Below are 17,204 nucleotides of genomic sequence, written 5' to 3'. Positions count from 1 at the left end.
CCTGTGAGGTCAGTATTCTTATAATCTTCATTTTTCAGGCCATCCGCACGAAGCACAGAGTGTGTCAGTGGATTGCCAAGGCCACATAAAGGAATATAACTGGTATTGAACCTAGACATCTCGCTTTGGAGCCTGTTTGCTTAACTCCCAGGTGTCACTCTCACAATCGGGATCCTATGACCTTTGCCCACCCACTTTTACTTTCTCACTCAGAGCCAGGGCTATTCCCCTGGTCGTGTCCCTTCTAGCCACATAGTGACTTTATTTTGAAGGCATTTTAGCCCTTCCTGTTTTCTGGGCCGACATTGGGGCCACATGGGTCAACCTTGACAGGTCTCTGTGAATTTGATTCTAGAGAGCCGAGGGGTCCTGCTTCCTTCCAGACAAAGCAGTTACCCCTTCCCTGATATCCGGGTCGTCTTACCATGGTGTGAGGCAACTTGTGCTCAGAAGCCAAGAGGTCAGCAAGAGACTATCCGTTCTGTGGGCAATAACCAAAGGGAAACCACTGAAAAATCTTTTCGTAGACCCAAGACAGGTCCCTGATTGTATGGAAAATTATCCAGCATCTTAATTTTAAAAAGTATGATCTCTGATAGGGTACTTAGCCATAATCATATTTTTTTAAATGAAAAATTGGATTTATATCCAGAACAATCTTTATTTCAACTGAAAGCTTCTCCATGGAGACAGACAAGGGTCGGGGTTTATCAAGTTCCTGACAGTGGACAGAGGTGAAAAGAGTAGGGGCTGGGTGAACTGAGAGCTCCCGTTCATCCTAAGGGGCAGCTGCTGCTCAGCTCTTGACACTTGTTGCTAATGTGGGCTGATTATTGCCTCATCTTCAGATTGAAAAAAAAAAGATCTGAATTTCTCCAATTTTAACCTGTTTTCAATTAGGTGAATTTAAACACAAGATAATCACATCTTCTGGCTAGCTGTTGGCCTACAGGTTTTCCGTGTTTGTACTGTAGCTCAGAGAGCATAGCAATCCCAACTAAGCCCTTAGCAACACTTCTTGATTCTTCTTTATATTTTTTACTGTAGTCATTTATATTTTTATGTCATAATTTGCCATTTTAACCATTTCTAAGTGTGCAGTTCAGCGGCATTAATACTTTTACAATGCTGTGCTACCATTACCACCTTCTCTTACTGAAATGTTTCATCACCCCAAATCTCTGTATTCATTAAGCAACAATGCCCCAGTCCCTCCCCAGAGGTCCTCATAACCTCTAATCTACTTTCTGTCTCAATGAATTTGCACTTTCTAGGTATTTCATACAAGTGGAATCATGCAATATTTGTCCTTTTGTGTCTGGGTTCTTTCACTTAATGTTTTCAGGGTTCATCCATGTGGTCGCATGTATCAGAACTTCATTCCCTTTACTGTGGAATAATACCCCACATTTTGTTTATCCATTCGTCTGTGGGTGGACACTTGGGTTACTTCCACTTTTATCTATTGTGAATAATGCCACTATGAACGTTAGGGTGCTAGTATTTGTCCCCGTCCATGCTTTCAATTCTATGGGATATTTGCCCAAGAGTGGATTTGCCGAGTCATATGGAAATTCTATGTTTAATTTTTTGAGGAACTGCCAAACTGTTTTCTGCTTCTTGTTTTTTGGTAGTCAGTCCTCTTTCCTGTTAGAAGGGAGGAAGGTCTGCGAGCGCAGCCTCTGTCTTGTTCATCATCGTGCCTTTAGTGCCCAGCCTGGCACCTGCCATGCAGTCGGGCTTCATAAAGGTCTGGAGGTGGGAGACCCAAGCAGCGCCTCACCCCGTGGCCCGTCCTCTCCCAGGCGCTGTCCTTCTACAACCTCAGCCAGATGGGTGTGCTGCTGGCCGGGGTGGGCACCCAGGCCTTGTATGGCATGGACCGCAGGGACCTCTTGCAGGTCCTCAGAAGCCCCGTCTCTCAGCACATGTCCGATCTGTCACCTGCTCAGCAGCAAGGCGTCCTCAGCAAGGTGAGAAGATGTCTGGGCCTCAGCCACGTGGCTCGTAGAGGATGTGGTTTGGGATTTTCTGTGACTGGGATGGCTTTGGCCCTTAACGTATGGGGTCATTCTGAACCTGGAGAATGCTTTCTCCTGATGGTCCCACCTCCCCCCACCCCGTCCCCCCACTTCCCAGAAAGAGCCTGTTTGGTCATGCTGTGTTTCTTCCCAGACCCCACCCTGTTTCCTAGCAAGTCTAATCGGAAAGCTTTCCTTACATCAGGTTTCTTGATTGATTAGTTTGTTCCTCAAATCTAAAAATGAATCCTGAAGTTCTTAGAATGCTTCTGAAAGTCCCTTCCATGACTCAAAGTTAAACCGATGTTCCCTTTTCTCACTTAGTAGAGGGTCTTTTGGCCATCCTACTCTATCAGACCTGTTATGTTCAATTGCAAAATATGTTAGAAGCAAAACCAAAAGGATTTGGCCTAAACGCCAACACTTCACAGACAACAGTTGCACATGCAGTTAAAATAAAGAGTTTGAATTTTGGAGTGAGACAGACTTGGATGTGAATTTCACTTATTGTCTTTCAGCCAATTACTTTTTAAAAAACCTTTTGTTTTTTATTAAGGTGAAATTTGCATGATATAAAATTAACCACTTTTATTGTGGTAGCATATATTCAACAGAGTTTCCCATTTTAGCTGCTTTTATGTGCAAAATTCAGCGATACTAAGGATGTTCACAATATAGTGCTACCATCACTACCATCCATTATGAAAACTTTTTTTTCACTCCAAACAGAGACTCGGTATCTGTTAAAAATTAGCCATTTAAAGTGAACAAGTCAGTGGCATTTAGCCCAGTGACAATGTTGTGCAATCACACAACTTCTATCTAGTTCCAGACATCTTCATCATCCCAAAAGAAAACTGCATGCTCATTAAGCACTCATTCCCCATTCCTCTCTCCCCCAATACCCTGGCAACCACCAGTCTGCTTTCTGTCTCTATGGATTTACCTTCAACCAGTTACTCTTCAACCCTCAGTTTCCTTACCTATAAAATGGGTATACTCCCAGGTTGCTGAGTGGATCTGATGGGTTTTATCGCTCATGAAGCCTTTGACACAATGCCTGGTCTTTACCCAAAGCCCAATGCTTTGGGCATATTTCTTCTAACTTTTGGCAGGTGATTGAAGCAGGGGATACTGCCTCAGCCATTGTGGATATACAAGGTTCTTTCTTTAAGGAAGTGTCTCTCTATGATTTACGGAAGGAGCCTGGATTCAACTCCTCAGTCCTCAAGGAAAAGGAGCTTCGGAGAAGTCAGGTATCACCACGATACCCACAGATTGCTCCTGTATTTCTTATTTTCTCTTTTCTGGGAAAGGTCTACCTTAAGGCCAGTTTGGGAAGAGATATTGAATTCTTTGTGATTAAACCCAGCAGGGAGAACAGCATATTGATGAGATGTTAGATAAGACCTGAGCCTGAATTCTAGTTCTACCATTTACTAACTTTGGGGAAGCTACTTCTCCCTACCTGGTTTCAATTTCTCAAGAGAATCAGTGATATCAGACATATCCCTATTCCACCTGGTATGTGAGAAGTATGTTATAGATACTGGCTGTTATTCTGTGTATTATTAAATGCTGCCAGCATCGAGGCCACTTGGGAGTGGTATGCCAAGGCTTCCATTCCATTCAGCCAACCATTCATTTTATTCATTCACCAAATGTCTATTGAGCACCTGCCTACCATGTGCTAGGCACGGTTCACAGTGCTAGGATTGCAGATGTGAACAAAAGAGACAAACCCCCCTGCCTTCATGAAGCTTCCATTCTAGTGAAAGACAAGAAATAAGATTAGTGAATGAAATATATATTCTATGAGATGGTAATGAGTGCTAAGGAGAAAAATAAAGAATGGAGCAAGGGATTTTAGAGAGTGGGGAGTGAGCAATTTTAGACCGTGATCAGAGATGACCTCACCAAAGAGAGCATTTGAGCAAAGAGCTGATGGAGGTGGGGAAGGGCCACGAGGCTACCTGGGGAAGTAAGTTCCAGGCAGAGGAAACAGGTAGAGCTGTGGCAGTGATGCAGGCATGAACCTTGGTGTCTGAGGGAGAGTGAGGCAGTCCGGGGGGCTGAAGGGACTTGCGGGCCATTGTGAAGACTCTGACTGCTACTCTGAGTGAGACGGAGAGCTACAGGAGGGTTTTGAGAAGAAGGGGTGCGTTCCGACTTTTGGTTGAAAAAAGGTTTAGTTGCCTGCAATAAGGGAGCTGAATTGGGTCAGGAGCAAGACCAGTTTGGAGCCTATTGCATAATCCAAGCAAGAGATGGTGTTGGTTTGAACCAAGTGGTGGCAATGCAGGCGGTGACAAAGGATCCATTTCAAAGGTTTTAAAAACCAACAGAATTTGTTGCCAGGTTGGATGTGGGGTGTGAAAGAGAGCCAAGTGTCAAGGAGTCAAGGATGACGTTCCAAATTTAGTGGCTTAAAAATGTAGCAGTCATTTTATTATTTTCTCTCATGGTTCTAAGGGTCCTGGCTTGGGGTCTCTCAAGGGGCTTGGGTCAGGTGGTGGCTGGGCTGGAATCCTCTGAAGGTACCATCATTCGTGGAGCTGGCTGGGCTAGGAAGACTTGAATGGCTGGGGCATCTCTCTCTACGTCCATTGGCCTCTCCAGCATGGTAGGTTCAGGGTGGCTGGACTTCTAACATGGGTAGTTCAGGGCTCCCAAGATGTGTGTCTCAAGAGAGAGAACACTGTAGTAGCTGTATACCTTTTGTGACCCAGCTTTGACGTCACACAGCATTACTTCTGTGGCACCCTGTTAGTTGAGGCAGTCACAAAGGTCCACCCAAGCTTTGGGTAGAGGGACACAGACTCCACCTCTTGATGTGGGGAGTGACAAGGTTCTGGACGAGCATGTTGGACAGGAAATCTTGTTGCTTTCATTTAGGAAAATATATCCTGCCACGATTACATCAAGATATTTTTGTCTCAGTCAGTGAGGCGATGGAGTTTCCATTTCTGGACTTGGGAAGACAGTGAGAGGGCCACAGAAATTGACCCTGTTGCCCTAGAAAATCTAGAACACATAGAACATGCAGAACCTTTCTCCCCTGCTACTCCTTCTGCCAGGGCCTTTATGAGACTTCAAACTCTTTAGCTGCTATGTCATAGATGCCTCTCCCTTACTCTAGCTCCTAATTTATGCTGTTTGGGGAATTACGTTCAAAATTTCAGAGTCTATGAAATAGATGAATGTTGTAGTTGATTGTGTCTGCAAGTTAGGCTTTCTGTAAAATTGCATTCCTTAAAACAAATGACACCCCTGACTGTTGTGTACTGTTCTCTGAGTACTCATCAGGGACAGTTCGAGGGAGTTCATGTGGCGAGCAGGAGACACCTTATCGGTAGTAGTTCCTGGTCCATCTTGGTCTATTCACCCATCTCTTGCTTTCTGGGATACTACATTTTCAAGAAACAGTGGGTGGGACTACAGAGTTCTCAGCTGGTCGACAGCTTTATAAAGCACAGCAGGCAAAGCTCCAGCCTCGCTGCCCGGTGACTTTGCTCCTCACTCTCCTCCTTGAGCGGAGGGAATCACCTGGGGGGTGAGGGCATAGGTGCTGGAATTACATTGACACCGGTTCAAGTCCCAGCTCTGCAACTTGCCAGTTGCATGGTCCTGGGTAGGTAATGTAGCTTCCTAGGCTTCCTTTTCTCCCCAACAGGGCCTCCTGGTGCCGGGCACACAGTGAGGGCTCCATCAGCACTGCCAGTCATTCTCTTCCCTCAGGCCTTGTTCCTGTATGAGCTTCTGTCACAGGCGGCCAGAAGACCAGGCGAGCTCCTGAGGTAGGAGAAGGCAGCTCAGCCTGGGGGCTGAAAAGCGCTGTGGAGCCTCACCCCAGAGCAAACTAAGTTCCCAGGGGGGAGAGTTGGACAGCCACATTCACCCGGGTCAGACCTAATCTTCCGTCTTTTGTTCCTTCTCTCCTCCCTCTCTTCCTATTGCCTTCTCCTGGCCCTTGCTTTGTTTTCTAGTATGGGGCAGCTGGTCAAAGGTGTGACGTGCTCGCACCTTGAAGGCATGAGTGCAGACGCCTTTCTGGCCCATTTCCAGCATTTTGAGGACAACCTCTCCCTACTGTCACCATACCAGGTACCATTAAGGCACTTTCCTGCTTCTCTCCTCTCTCCCTACCCCAGTCGCTGGGCCTTGCTTGATCATGGCAGCTGAAGATTTTTATGCCAGATCTCTTCAGACATAAGTGATAATTTGGGGCCAAATATTAAGCCGGGTTTTCTCCAGATCTTTTTCAAAAGATCCAAACACTCGTATCTTTGTGGCCAAAGTTTCAACGGATTGGTTCTTCCATACTCACATTGAACCTTAAAATATGTTTGCATGTTCATAATTATGTTTTCCTGGGACTGAATTTAATCCTTCTTCTAACGTTCCTATCCTTTCCAGGGGCAGCCTTAATGGGGAACATACTCTAAGAACATTTTCTTTTTCATTTAAAATGCCATTTTTTTCAAACTGTTATGGATACTCTTTAATGCTCTGGAGAGATCAGAGGCTGGATTGACTTAATAAAATTTTTATTATTATATTATACATATTATGTATATAGGCTATATATACAACATAACATTTCCCACTTTAACCATTTTTGAGTATACAAATCAGCGGTACTAATTAAATTTAGAATGTTGTGCTACTGTCACCACCACCCATTACCAAAACTTTCCCATCACCATAAACAGAAATTCTACCCATTACCTCCTTAATGCCCCTACCTGTGCTCTATTTTCTGTCTCTGTGAATTTGCATAGTCTGGTGGAATTTCATGTAAGTGGAATCATACTATATTTGACCTTTAATGAATGGTTTTTTCACTTAACACAACGTTTTCAAGGTTTATACATGTTGTAACATGTATTAGAACTTCATTCCTTTTTATAGCAAAATAATATTCCAGTTTGTGTGTGTGTGTGTGTGTGTGTGTGTGTACAAAATGGTTTTATTTATCCATTCTTCCATTAATGGACACTTGGGTTACTTCTACTTTTTGATTATTGTGAAGAATGCTGCTGTGGACATTGGTGTACAAATATCTGTCTGAATCCCTGCTTTCAGTTCTTTTGGGTATATACCAAGAAGTGCGATTGCCAGGACATATCTTATGTTCAACTTTCTGGGGAACCACCAAACTGATATCCAGAATGGCTTCACCATTTTGCATTCCCAGAGAAAATGTGCAAGGGTTCTTATTTCTCTGTATCCTTACCAACGCTTGTTATTTTCCAAGTAACTGACTTTTCACAGTATCTAAGCAAGTACAAATGTGCCTTGTGAGCAAACAATTTTTGGGCTTTGAGTGTGAACCTGAGAAAGCAACCAGGACAATATGGAAGCCAACTTCTCAATTCTGGCCCTAAGTGTGTATCAGACCTGAATTATAAGTTTCTGAACAGTGAATTATCTTCCCCAAAGGCAGGAAGAGTAAAGCTTTGTGTATAATTCTTTGAGATCATTAGAGGATTATGCAAAATTTTGGTGAAACTCCATCATTCCCTTGATTATCTGTTAAATCAGTGATTCTAAAACTTGAGTTTGCATTAACATCTCATGAAAACAGACAGTGGGGTGGGGCACCCCTGAGTTTCCAGTTTAACAGGTCTAAGGTGAAGTCCTAGAATTTACCATTTTAGCCAGTTTCAAAGTGAAAATCACTGCACTATATTGAAAGTCCTGGCCAGGCTGGGAAGCTGATAGTGGTTTGCTGTTTTGAGGAAAGTCGGACCTGCTTTGAAGAAGTCCTCCATATTCAAGCTGGAAGAGTTGACTCAACCAAGTCAATTACCCAGGGTCTCCCCAGTTTTCAAAACCTTCAAATACAAGATAATTAGAAAATTCATCTCGATTTTCTCCATTTTTGCTGAAAATGCATAATCATAAAAAAAAATGAAACAAAATATAGAAAGTAAAATTTCCCAAACTTTCCTCTAAAAGCAGTGATTCTCAACTGGGATAGTTATGTCCCTCAGAGGACATTTGCCAATGTCTGGAGACAGGTTTGATTGTTACATCTGGTCTCAAGTGTGCTGCTGGCATCTAGAGAAGTAGAGGCCAGGGATGCTGCTACGCATCTTACAATGCACACGACAGCCCCCACAAAAAAGAATGATCCCACCCCAAATGCCAATAGTGTTTCTTCTTGATAGCCAAAAGATAGAAACAACCCAAATGTCCATCAGCTGATGAATGGATAAATAAAATGTGGAATGTCCGTACAGTGGAATATTTTTTGATCATAAAAAGAAATGAAGTTCTGATACTTGCAACAACATGGATCAACCTTGAGAACACTATGCTAAGTGAATAAAGTCAGACACAAAAGCCACATATCTTATGATTCCACTTGTATGAAATATCCAGAATAGGTAAATCCATAGAGATAGAAAATAGATTAGTGGTTGCCAGAAGCTGAGGAGAGGAGGGATTGAGGAGTGACTGCTTAATTGGTTACATGGTTTCCTGTTGGGGTCATGAAAATATTCTGAAACTAGATAGAGGTGATGGCTGCACAACTTTGTAAGTGTGCTAAATGTCACTAATAGTAAATTTTATGTTATGTGCATTTCACTATCATTAAGAAAAAATTTTCAATAGTGAGAAACTTTGCTTTAGAGATAATCACAGTGAAAAGGTGACTCCAAGACTTTTTCGTGTCTATGCATTGTTTAAAAGCACAAGTGAGCTCATACTAGACATATTGATCTGTTTCATTTTGTAGAACACACCTACACACACATATAAAATAGGGTATGGATGTTATTCTATGGTAATGTATATAAATTTATATTATTAAAACAAAATAGGGTGATGCAATGGTGGCTCTTACAGAATTCTCACCTGCCATACCTGGAGACTCAGGTTCGATTCCCAGTGCCTGCCCAGTTGAAAAAAAAAATAGATGCATAATCTTCCATTGTTTGGACTTATCATAAGTTACTTAACCAATCCCCTACTGAAGGATAGTAGGGTTACATCTCACTTTCTTGTAGTTATAAACAAAACTATGATAAGCATCCTCATACTTAAATTTTTGTGTTCATCTTATTATTTTTTGCTTTTACTTCCTCATTCATAAAATGGGCACAGTAATGATACCTATATTATAGGATGTTATATCAAATATGTGAGCATAGATAAAATGCCTGGCACACAAAAAGCACTATCTGTGTTATTATTATTATTATTAAACTGAATTGATAGCGCTGCTCCATTCTTTTAGGTTAATTGTTTGGCATGGAAATACTGGGAAGTTTCCAGGTCCTCTCTGCCACCTTTTCTCTTGATCACACTCCCGTAAGTGAACATTGACCCCCCTTTCCGGCTCAGCCGTAGTTGGGGATCACCAACATGATTCTCTTCCCTGGGTTGTCATGGGAACCAGAGGCAGAATGGGGAGTGTCTTAGCCAATCAGTCCCTTCAGGACTAGAATTTAAATCCTGAGCCCCACATAGACATGCCATACAGAGCCTCTTGTTTTGTTAATTGAAAACCAAAGGGAAGGCAACCCAAGCTCGACCGAGTGCCAGTAAAGCAGGTCGCATCCAGGCTGGCGTCACAGCTGTGCCCACGCTCCAGGGCATCAGGGCTGATGTGGGCAGTGGGGTCTCTCCCAGACCCTGCGACTTTCAGGCCTACGGGTTGCCCTGCTTTTCAAGCAGTATGTGGACCCTGTGTCTCTCCCTTTCTACTCCTTTATTTCTTTCTTCTTCCTCTTCCTGGTATTGTCTTCATTCATTTATTCAAACAAATATTTTTTGAGTGCTTTACTGTGTGCTAGTTCTTGGACAGCTAAAATTTCCCCTTACAATAGCTTGTGATCTTATGGGGAAAATAGACAAGCATGAGGGCAATTATATTATCAAACTGATATTTGGTTGAAATTAACAGAAGCTTAACTGAAACTGGCTTAGGTGATAACAAGGAATTTTGGTTCAGGTAACTGTAAAGTCCAGGGCTGGACTTCAGGTATGGCTGGATCCAGGGATTCGAATGATGTCATCTCTCAGTCTCACTCCCAGATTTCCCTATTGGCTTCATTCTTAATAATGTTCTCTCTCTCTGTGACGGCCCCTGGCAGTTCTAGAGTTATATCTTCCCAGCTTCATCTTCAGGAAGAAGAGAAAGATGGTTTCTTCCCATCATTCTTAATAAAAAGACAGAGATTTGACTCTCATTGGTCTAAACTGGGTCAGTTTGCTCTCTTAGAACCAATCACTGGGGGGTGAAAGATAAGCAACTTTGACTGGCTTTTGTTTGTATCATACTCCTGGAGCTGGGAGTGGGATTGGCCCCACCCAAACCACAAGGACTGAAAGTGAAGGTTTTTTCCAAGAAAACCAGGTGCCTTTACTGCAAGAAGAAATAATGAACACCAGGCACAGAGGAGGGAATAGCTCCTTCAGAAGGAAGAGTCAGGGAAGACTGAACTAAGGCTTGAAGAACGAGTTCAGTGTTAGAGTTAGGGTGGGTACTCTGGGTAGGGGCCTGAGAGGTGTCTGGGTCAGTAGTGGGCGAGGAAAGCGAAGCCCTCTGGGGAACACACAGTGTGTATCTGCAGAATAGATGGGAGGGAGAAGGTCAGAGAATAAGGGACATCAGATCACCAAGAGCCTTGTGTGGTGCAATGAGGTGTTTCACTAGTACTCCGGGTACAGCCATCAGATTTATCTGCTTGTGTAGAAGACAGAAGGCAGGGGGCTGACTGGAAAGAGGAAGACAGTGGGAGTCTTTCTCAGTCACTCAGATCTTGGCATGGCTGACTCCTTCCATCCATCCGTTTCTTAGCTCAAACAGTGCTACCTTAGAAGGGGCTCTCTTGGCCACCTCCATCACCATTCCCTATTAAAAAGCCATTTGTTTTTTTCCTTACATTCATAATGGGCTGAAACTGCCTGCTTTATTCATTAGTTGTATGTTTCTCTCCCCCACTAGAATGTAAGCACTGTGTAAGTAGGGACCACTCATGTCTTTTTCATAGCTGTATCTGGTGACTAGCACAATGTCTGGCATGCAGTATGTGCACTGTGGATATTTGTTATATGAATAAATGAATGAAGAAATACAAAAGATGGTGCTGGGAACAGAGAGGTGAAAACAAATATGAGTAATATTAAGGAGGTAACAATGACAGATTTGGGGCTAAGGGAAAAAGGAGTCTGGAATAGCATAGAGGAGGAAAAACATGTTTGGAGAAGATGCTGAATTTGATTTTGGAACAATAATGTAGCGATGATGAGTAGTCTACACAAGTCAATAGCAGTCTTTCTCAAACTTTTTTTTTCATTATCACCTTCCTAAGGAGAAAAACTTAATTTCTCTCTCACAAGAGAAATTCAGTACTAAGGCAAAGAATATTGTTGGGTAGGGTTGAGCTTTGGAGGATAATAAATCATTGTAATATCCAAGATATATTTTGTCTCCAAGAACCAGTTTTCTCCCCCTTTGGGAGTGATACTGTCCTTGTTGAAAGTATGTGGTCAGGATCTCAGGGGAAAGTTCTGGGCTGGAGATTACAGAATTGATAGTCATCACTCTCGTTTCTTCCACTTTCTCCTTCTCGTCTTTCTTTCTCACTTTCTATTTTATTCTCTCTCCTCTTTGTCTCTTTCTTCTTCCTTCCTCCTCATCTCCCCTCAACGGATCCTTAGTGAACATACATTTACGGAGAACTCATTCTCTGATCAGGGCTGCTGGGACACAGAAGAAGGACATGATGGGAAGTTTGTTTCCTGCTCATAAAAGAAGAGCATGATGACTGGGGGCACTTTTTTCCTGCCCGAAGAAGAGGAGCTCAGTGGGTGGGGTACTTATTTCCTGCCCATAGAAAAGGAGCATGATGGGAAGGTTCCTACCAACAGTAGAGGAGCATGATGGGTAGTTGCTTGTTTCCCACCACAGAAGAAGGGCTTGATGGGTAGGAGGCTTGTTTCCTATTCCCAGAAGAGGAGCATGATGGGTAGGAGGCTTGTTTCCTATTCCCAGAAGAGGAGCATGATGGGTAGGAGGCTTGTTTCCTTATAGAAAAGGAATGTGATGGGAAGTTTGTTTCCTTTGGCTACCTGCCAAAAGGAGCCTCAACATAACTGGGGAGAACAAACACTTAAAGAACATTCCTTGAGAAGCTCTGGGCTTGCGGACGCTGATTTCAGGGGCAGGTACAGAGCAGCCACCTTCTTCTTTCCCATTCTCCTCTTCTTTCTCCAGGGCTCACTACCTGGCTTCGGTCCCAGCCTCCCAGTGTGTGCCCTTTCTGATCAGCCTGGGGAAGAGTCAATTGGACTCCTTGGTTTTAGATTCCCACAAGAAGAATTTGGTTCTCAGGAAAGTACAACAGTGCCTGGTAAGAAAACTCTTCTCCAGTAACTCCTGCTCTGTCCATCCCGGGGAACCCTCAGGGGATCTGACTGGGCCCTTGAGCCTGCTGCAAGGACGGGAAGTCTCACCTGTGGATCTCAAAGTTGGCTCTGAAGCGACTGGTTGCAACCATCTTGGAGCTATTGGTTCTGGAGACTTCCATCCCAGGGCCTGAATGAAGGGAGGCTCTGCAGAGGACTGGAAAGAGCACTGTATTCAGAGTCTGGATTCTAGACCTGTATTCTAGACATGTCTCTTCTGGTGTTTAGTTATGTGACTTTGTGCAGGTCACTTCACCTCCCCAAATCTCAGCCTCCTCAACTGTAAGCGGGGGCAATAGCATTTAGCTCGTAGAGTCATTGAAGGGATGAAATAGGCAATGCCTTGATTAATGCAAAGGCTCATGGACAGACTCTCTGAGTGTGTATCCCAGCATTACCACTAGCTGGTGGTTTCTTTATCTTTAAAAAGTGGATAATATTAGTGCCTAAGTCTTTTGGTTCTTTGAAGATGAATGGGTTAAAGACACAGAACAGCACCTGGCACCTAGTAAGCACTCATTTAAATGTTAGCTCATTTTGTCATTTTGAGGAAGAGCTTTGGGGGCTTTCAAGTGGCATATAAAATATGAGGTGCTGTTTTCATGATCACTGAATTATTATCATCATGGTTCTTGAAATCTGAAATATCCCCATAGCAGTAACGACAATGACGGCGCCCTCACTTATTTATTTATTTAATTTTAATTTTTGTTCATTTTTAGCCCTCATTTATTGAGTGCTCAGGATATGCTGAGTCTTCTGCCCACAATCTCTCCCCTGTGGGATTTTCCAGAATCCTGAGTCCTGTGGTAAAACCAGGCCCTGCACCATCTCTTACTTGTCTGTGGCAGAGCAGGCAATTCAGATCCCAGAAACTTTACGAGGTTTGGGGTTGGGAAGCGTTTTTAAGGAATCATGATCTTGAGCCCCGTGGGCTCTTCCCATCAGCCCTGCATGTCGGTTTCAGAACAACTCCATTGTTGATGAGTTCACCGTGGACGTTGTGGGGACCCTGCTCTGCCACCTGCCGCCTGCCATCATCGACCGCGGGATCTTGCCCAGGGCCTGGCCCACCGCCCTGCACAGCCTCAGAGGCTGCCCAGACCTTGGGCCTGAGCAGAAAGCTGCTGTGCGCCTCAGGCTCCTGCAGCAGTACGGGTGAGGAGGGGCAGCTGCTTGGCGTGGGGGTGTGGGTGCCATGGGCGGAGGGGCTCCCAGACTTGGCTCTCCTTCCCTCAGAACAGAGAGAGTTTCTAGCTTAGAATGAGGACAGATAACATGTATTCTGGAACTCTGAGCTTTCTTCTTTTGGCTTCAGATTCCCTGTAAAGAATATAATTTGGCATTAAGAATGGGAAAGAATTTTGAAAAAATAGCATTTGACAAATGCAAGGTGGTGGTGTTAATTTTGAAATGAAATGATGATGATGGTGATGATGCTATTAATGCTGCAGGTAATAGAGGCACTACCACCTCTGGGTGAGCGCAAGCTTCCTGGGGGAAAACAGAACTGTTTTTTCCCATGTAAAGGCTTCTGAAGTTAGGTCAGTTATTTATGTAGGACCTTGCAATCAGTCAGTGGCCAGACAGAAAATGTTTCTTGAGTGATTTCTGGGTTCCAGGCACTGTGTTATCATCATATAAAGTTTAAAAGTGTGGATCCAGAAGCCAGATACCTTGGGTGAAAGTCTTATTTCTATCATTTAGTGGCTGTACCACCTGGGATAAAGTCACCTAATAATTTTGCACCTTAATTTTCGTATCTGTAGAATGGTGACAATAATTGTCTCCACAGTGTGGCGATGAAATGAGCTGATGCATGTCAAGGACTTAGAATTGTGCCTGGTACGTAGTGCTGAGTATATGAGAACTGTTGTTACCATCACGAGTGTTGAAGATGTGGTGGTTACTGAGATAAGTGTGGTACCTGCCTCGTAAAGCACACAGCTTTACGCTAATATTTTTTAATCAGAGAGATAAGGGGGGGGGGGTCTCTTTGGCCAGGGGCAGTTTTCCTCTGTCTTAGAGAGCAGCTATCGCTTCTAACTGGGCAGCCCTCCTTTAGGACTGTTACCAAATATAGCCTGATAGATGCCACTTTACATATTTATGATCTGTATAAAAAGCAGTAGATTCTGAAATCAGTTATTATCTTGTTGTCCTGTCAAGTTCAAGGGGAAATTTTGTCTTACTGTAAGATAAGACTGTTTTGCTAATTTAAAAAGAACAAATGTATCATCGCTGTTCTATTGAAGAAGGGAAGAAGGAAACACGGTAATGTAAAGAACAGACAGGCAATTGAAACAACAACAACAAAAGGGAATTTACTGAGTTAATAAATAGAATGTGGTGGAAAATTCCAAGCTTGGACTTCAGGCATGGCCAGATCCGGGAGCTCGTATGATGTCATCAGGAATATGTTTCTCCTGTGCCTCAGCTCTGTGTTCCTTGATGTGGCCTTTATATTCTCCATTTGGTGATATATAGGCATGGCTTTTGATATCCTCCTTGCTGCTAGACGGCTTCTCTGGTAGTTCCATAAAATTCCAAGATTTGACTCTGATTGGTAAAGTTGTAAAAAATACCCATTTTCTTGGTCAGGGAAGTGAGACCAGACCACGTGACTAACAGTTTCTTCAGGTGTGAAGATTGCCTGTACCTGCAAGAAGAGGGGACAAGGGCAATAAATGTGTACCACAGATTGTTTTTCAGCTTACTACTGATTATCTTTTTTTAGACTCCCTCAGAATTGGACGGCTGAGACGACAAAGGACTTGGGACCCTTTCTAGTCCTCTTCTCAAGAGATGAATTAAGCTCTATTGCCACAAAGGTACCTCTGTGCCATATCCTAAGAAGCCTGAAGAAATTTGAAGGGGAGAGAAGTGCAGACAACTGTATCCTCTTGGGTTCACTGCCAGTCAGTAGTTCTGGAAGCTTCCTCCAAGTTTCATTCTCAAGGTTTAGGGAAAAAAGGTTAAGGTTGTAGCCAAACAAGCCCCGGACCTTCCACATGGTCCCCACTTGACAAATGCACACAGCCTGGGAGCTGTTATGTAGCTATAGCTCTTATACCTGCCAGTGTCATGTGTACATGCATATCTGTGTCCACCCCCCAAAAATCTTTACTTAATCCAAAACAATCTTATTGAGTATGAACTTGGGGTACAGCCCTCTGCTGGGGATTGTGGAGCAGTAGATGGCCTAGGCCAAGAGACACGCAAAACAAGCACCAATTAGTCCTCTTTTGCTGCATAACAAACAGCCGCACAATCTCACTGGCATCAAACAATAAGCACTTATTTGTTGTTAACAGGTTCTGCGGGTCACTGGGCAGCCTGGCTCCACTCATTGTCTCTGGGGACCAGGCTACCTGGAGCTTGTTCTTCCCATGAAGTATGAAACTCTAGAAAAGGGAGCGGGCAAGTGCAATTGCCCTTGTAACCTAAGCTGGGGATGGGCACAGTCACTTCCATCAGCCAAAGCAGGTCACATGACCAAGGCCAGGGCAGGAAGTCATTTCCTTCTCTGGAGGAGGGTGATGGTGAAGTGAATACTCACTGGTCAATAATCAAATCAGCCATAAAGCACACCCACTTCTCAGCTCTGTATTGTACACACAAGGCCTGCATTCTCACACGTGCTAGGCAAGGCCATCTCACCCAGCACATCCCCCAGCACATACACATGTATGTCTGAGTAAAATCACCTGTGGGGACCAAATATATATTCATAAACCATAGATACATAAATCTTATAGATTGTTTTAATGTCGTTAAGTTAACTTTTTAAATGGAAAAAGTCCTGTATCAGCATGGTTAAATCTCAAAAATAGTGTAGAGAACGTTTAACTATGGGATGCTAGTTTAAACACACACCAAAGCATCCACATTTTGTTCATAAATTCATATATATGTAGGAGAAGTTTAAAAGCATGTATGAGAATGGTGAATGTCAAATTCAAGATGACATTACTTCCAAGGAAAAAGGAAGCAAAGGGTGAATGAAGGACCTTCAGCGCCATCTATTATATTTGTGATGTTTTATTTCTTAAGCTGGGTTATGGGGACATAGGTGTTTTGTTGTATTATTCTCTATGCTTTCATGCCTGGAATGTTCAAGAAAACAAGTAATACATGCTCCTAGTAAAAATCCCAACAAAAAGAATATGTGATGTAAAGCAAGTTTTTCTCCCACCTGACACTTCTAGTTCCCCAGTGTCCCTTCTGAGAGGCTATTGCTATTCCCAGGTTTTAATGTATCCTTTCAGAAAAAAATCCTACCCACACTTACACATACTCTCCCTTTTAAAAAACAAAATGGAAAATACCATTGAATCAGCTATGTACTTCACTTTTTAAAAAGTTTGCTATTTGTCTTAGAGCAATTGCTGTCCACCTAGGCTGCCCTTTAGAATCACCTGGGGAGATTGAAAAAGTGACTGGGTAGGTGGTCCCACTCCTACCAGTTGACTCAGCATCTCTAAGGTTGGGGCCTCGTCATCTGTAGAATTCTTAGGTGATTCTCACAGTGTAGACAGTGTTTTCTCACTACTGGTTGCGACTGTGCTTCCAATTCTGCAGATTCATTCCAGAATAGGAAAAGGAGCTAAAGTCTGAGGGTGCCTTCTCTGTGGCACCGGGGACCCAGTGGTGTGTGGCTGTATGAAAGAGTTTGATTAATTGTCTGGGTTCATGGACAGGCCTATCAGTGATATCCTGAATCTTAAGAAAATGTATTATTTCTAGATGAGAAATAGAAAT

At 43.3% G+C, this 17,204-nt stretch overlaps 1 protein-coding gene and 1 long non-coding RNA gene across 2 annotated transcripts in view; one reads left to right on the top strand and one right to left on the bottom strand.

Moving 5' to 3' along the window:
• Positions 1–17,204, top strand: part of OTOA (otoancorin) — a 67,699-nt gene that overhangs the window by 28,747 nt on the left and 21,748 nt on the right. Inside the window, 8 exon segments of the mRNA XM_077141562.1 lie at positions 1,806–1,973; positions 3,137–3,277; positions 5,760–5,818; positions 6,008–6,125; positions 9,268–9,341; positions 12,253–12,388; positions 13,411–13,601; positions 15,181–15,274. Coding sequence (XP_076997677.1) covers positions 1,806–1,973; positions 3,137–3,277; positions 5,760–5,818; positions 6,008–6,125; positions 9,268–9,341; positions 12,253–12,388; positions 13,411–13,601; positions 15,181–15,274 — 981 coding nt within the window.
• LOC143667383 (uncharacterized) lies at positions 11,309–12,058 on the bottom strand. The gene is made up of 2 exons (XR_013168017.1): positions 11,901–12,058; positions 11,309–11,735 (listed from the first exon to the last, which is right to left on the bottom strand). It is a non-coding gene; the product is annotated as an uncharacterized LOC143667383 (long non-coding RNA).

The sequence above is a fragment of the Tamandua tetradactyla genome, chromosome 23, assembly GCF_023851605.1.
Source record: "Tamandua tetradactyla isolate mTamTet1 chromosome 23, mTamTet1.pri, whole genome shotgun sequence".
Lineage (NCBI taxonomy): Eukaryota > Metazoa > Chordata > Mammalia > Pilosa > Myrmecophagidae > Tamandua > Tamandua tetradactyla.
This window is presented reverse-complemented; position numbering and strand designations above follow the sequence as displayed.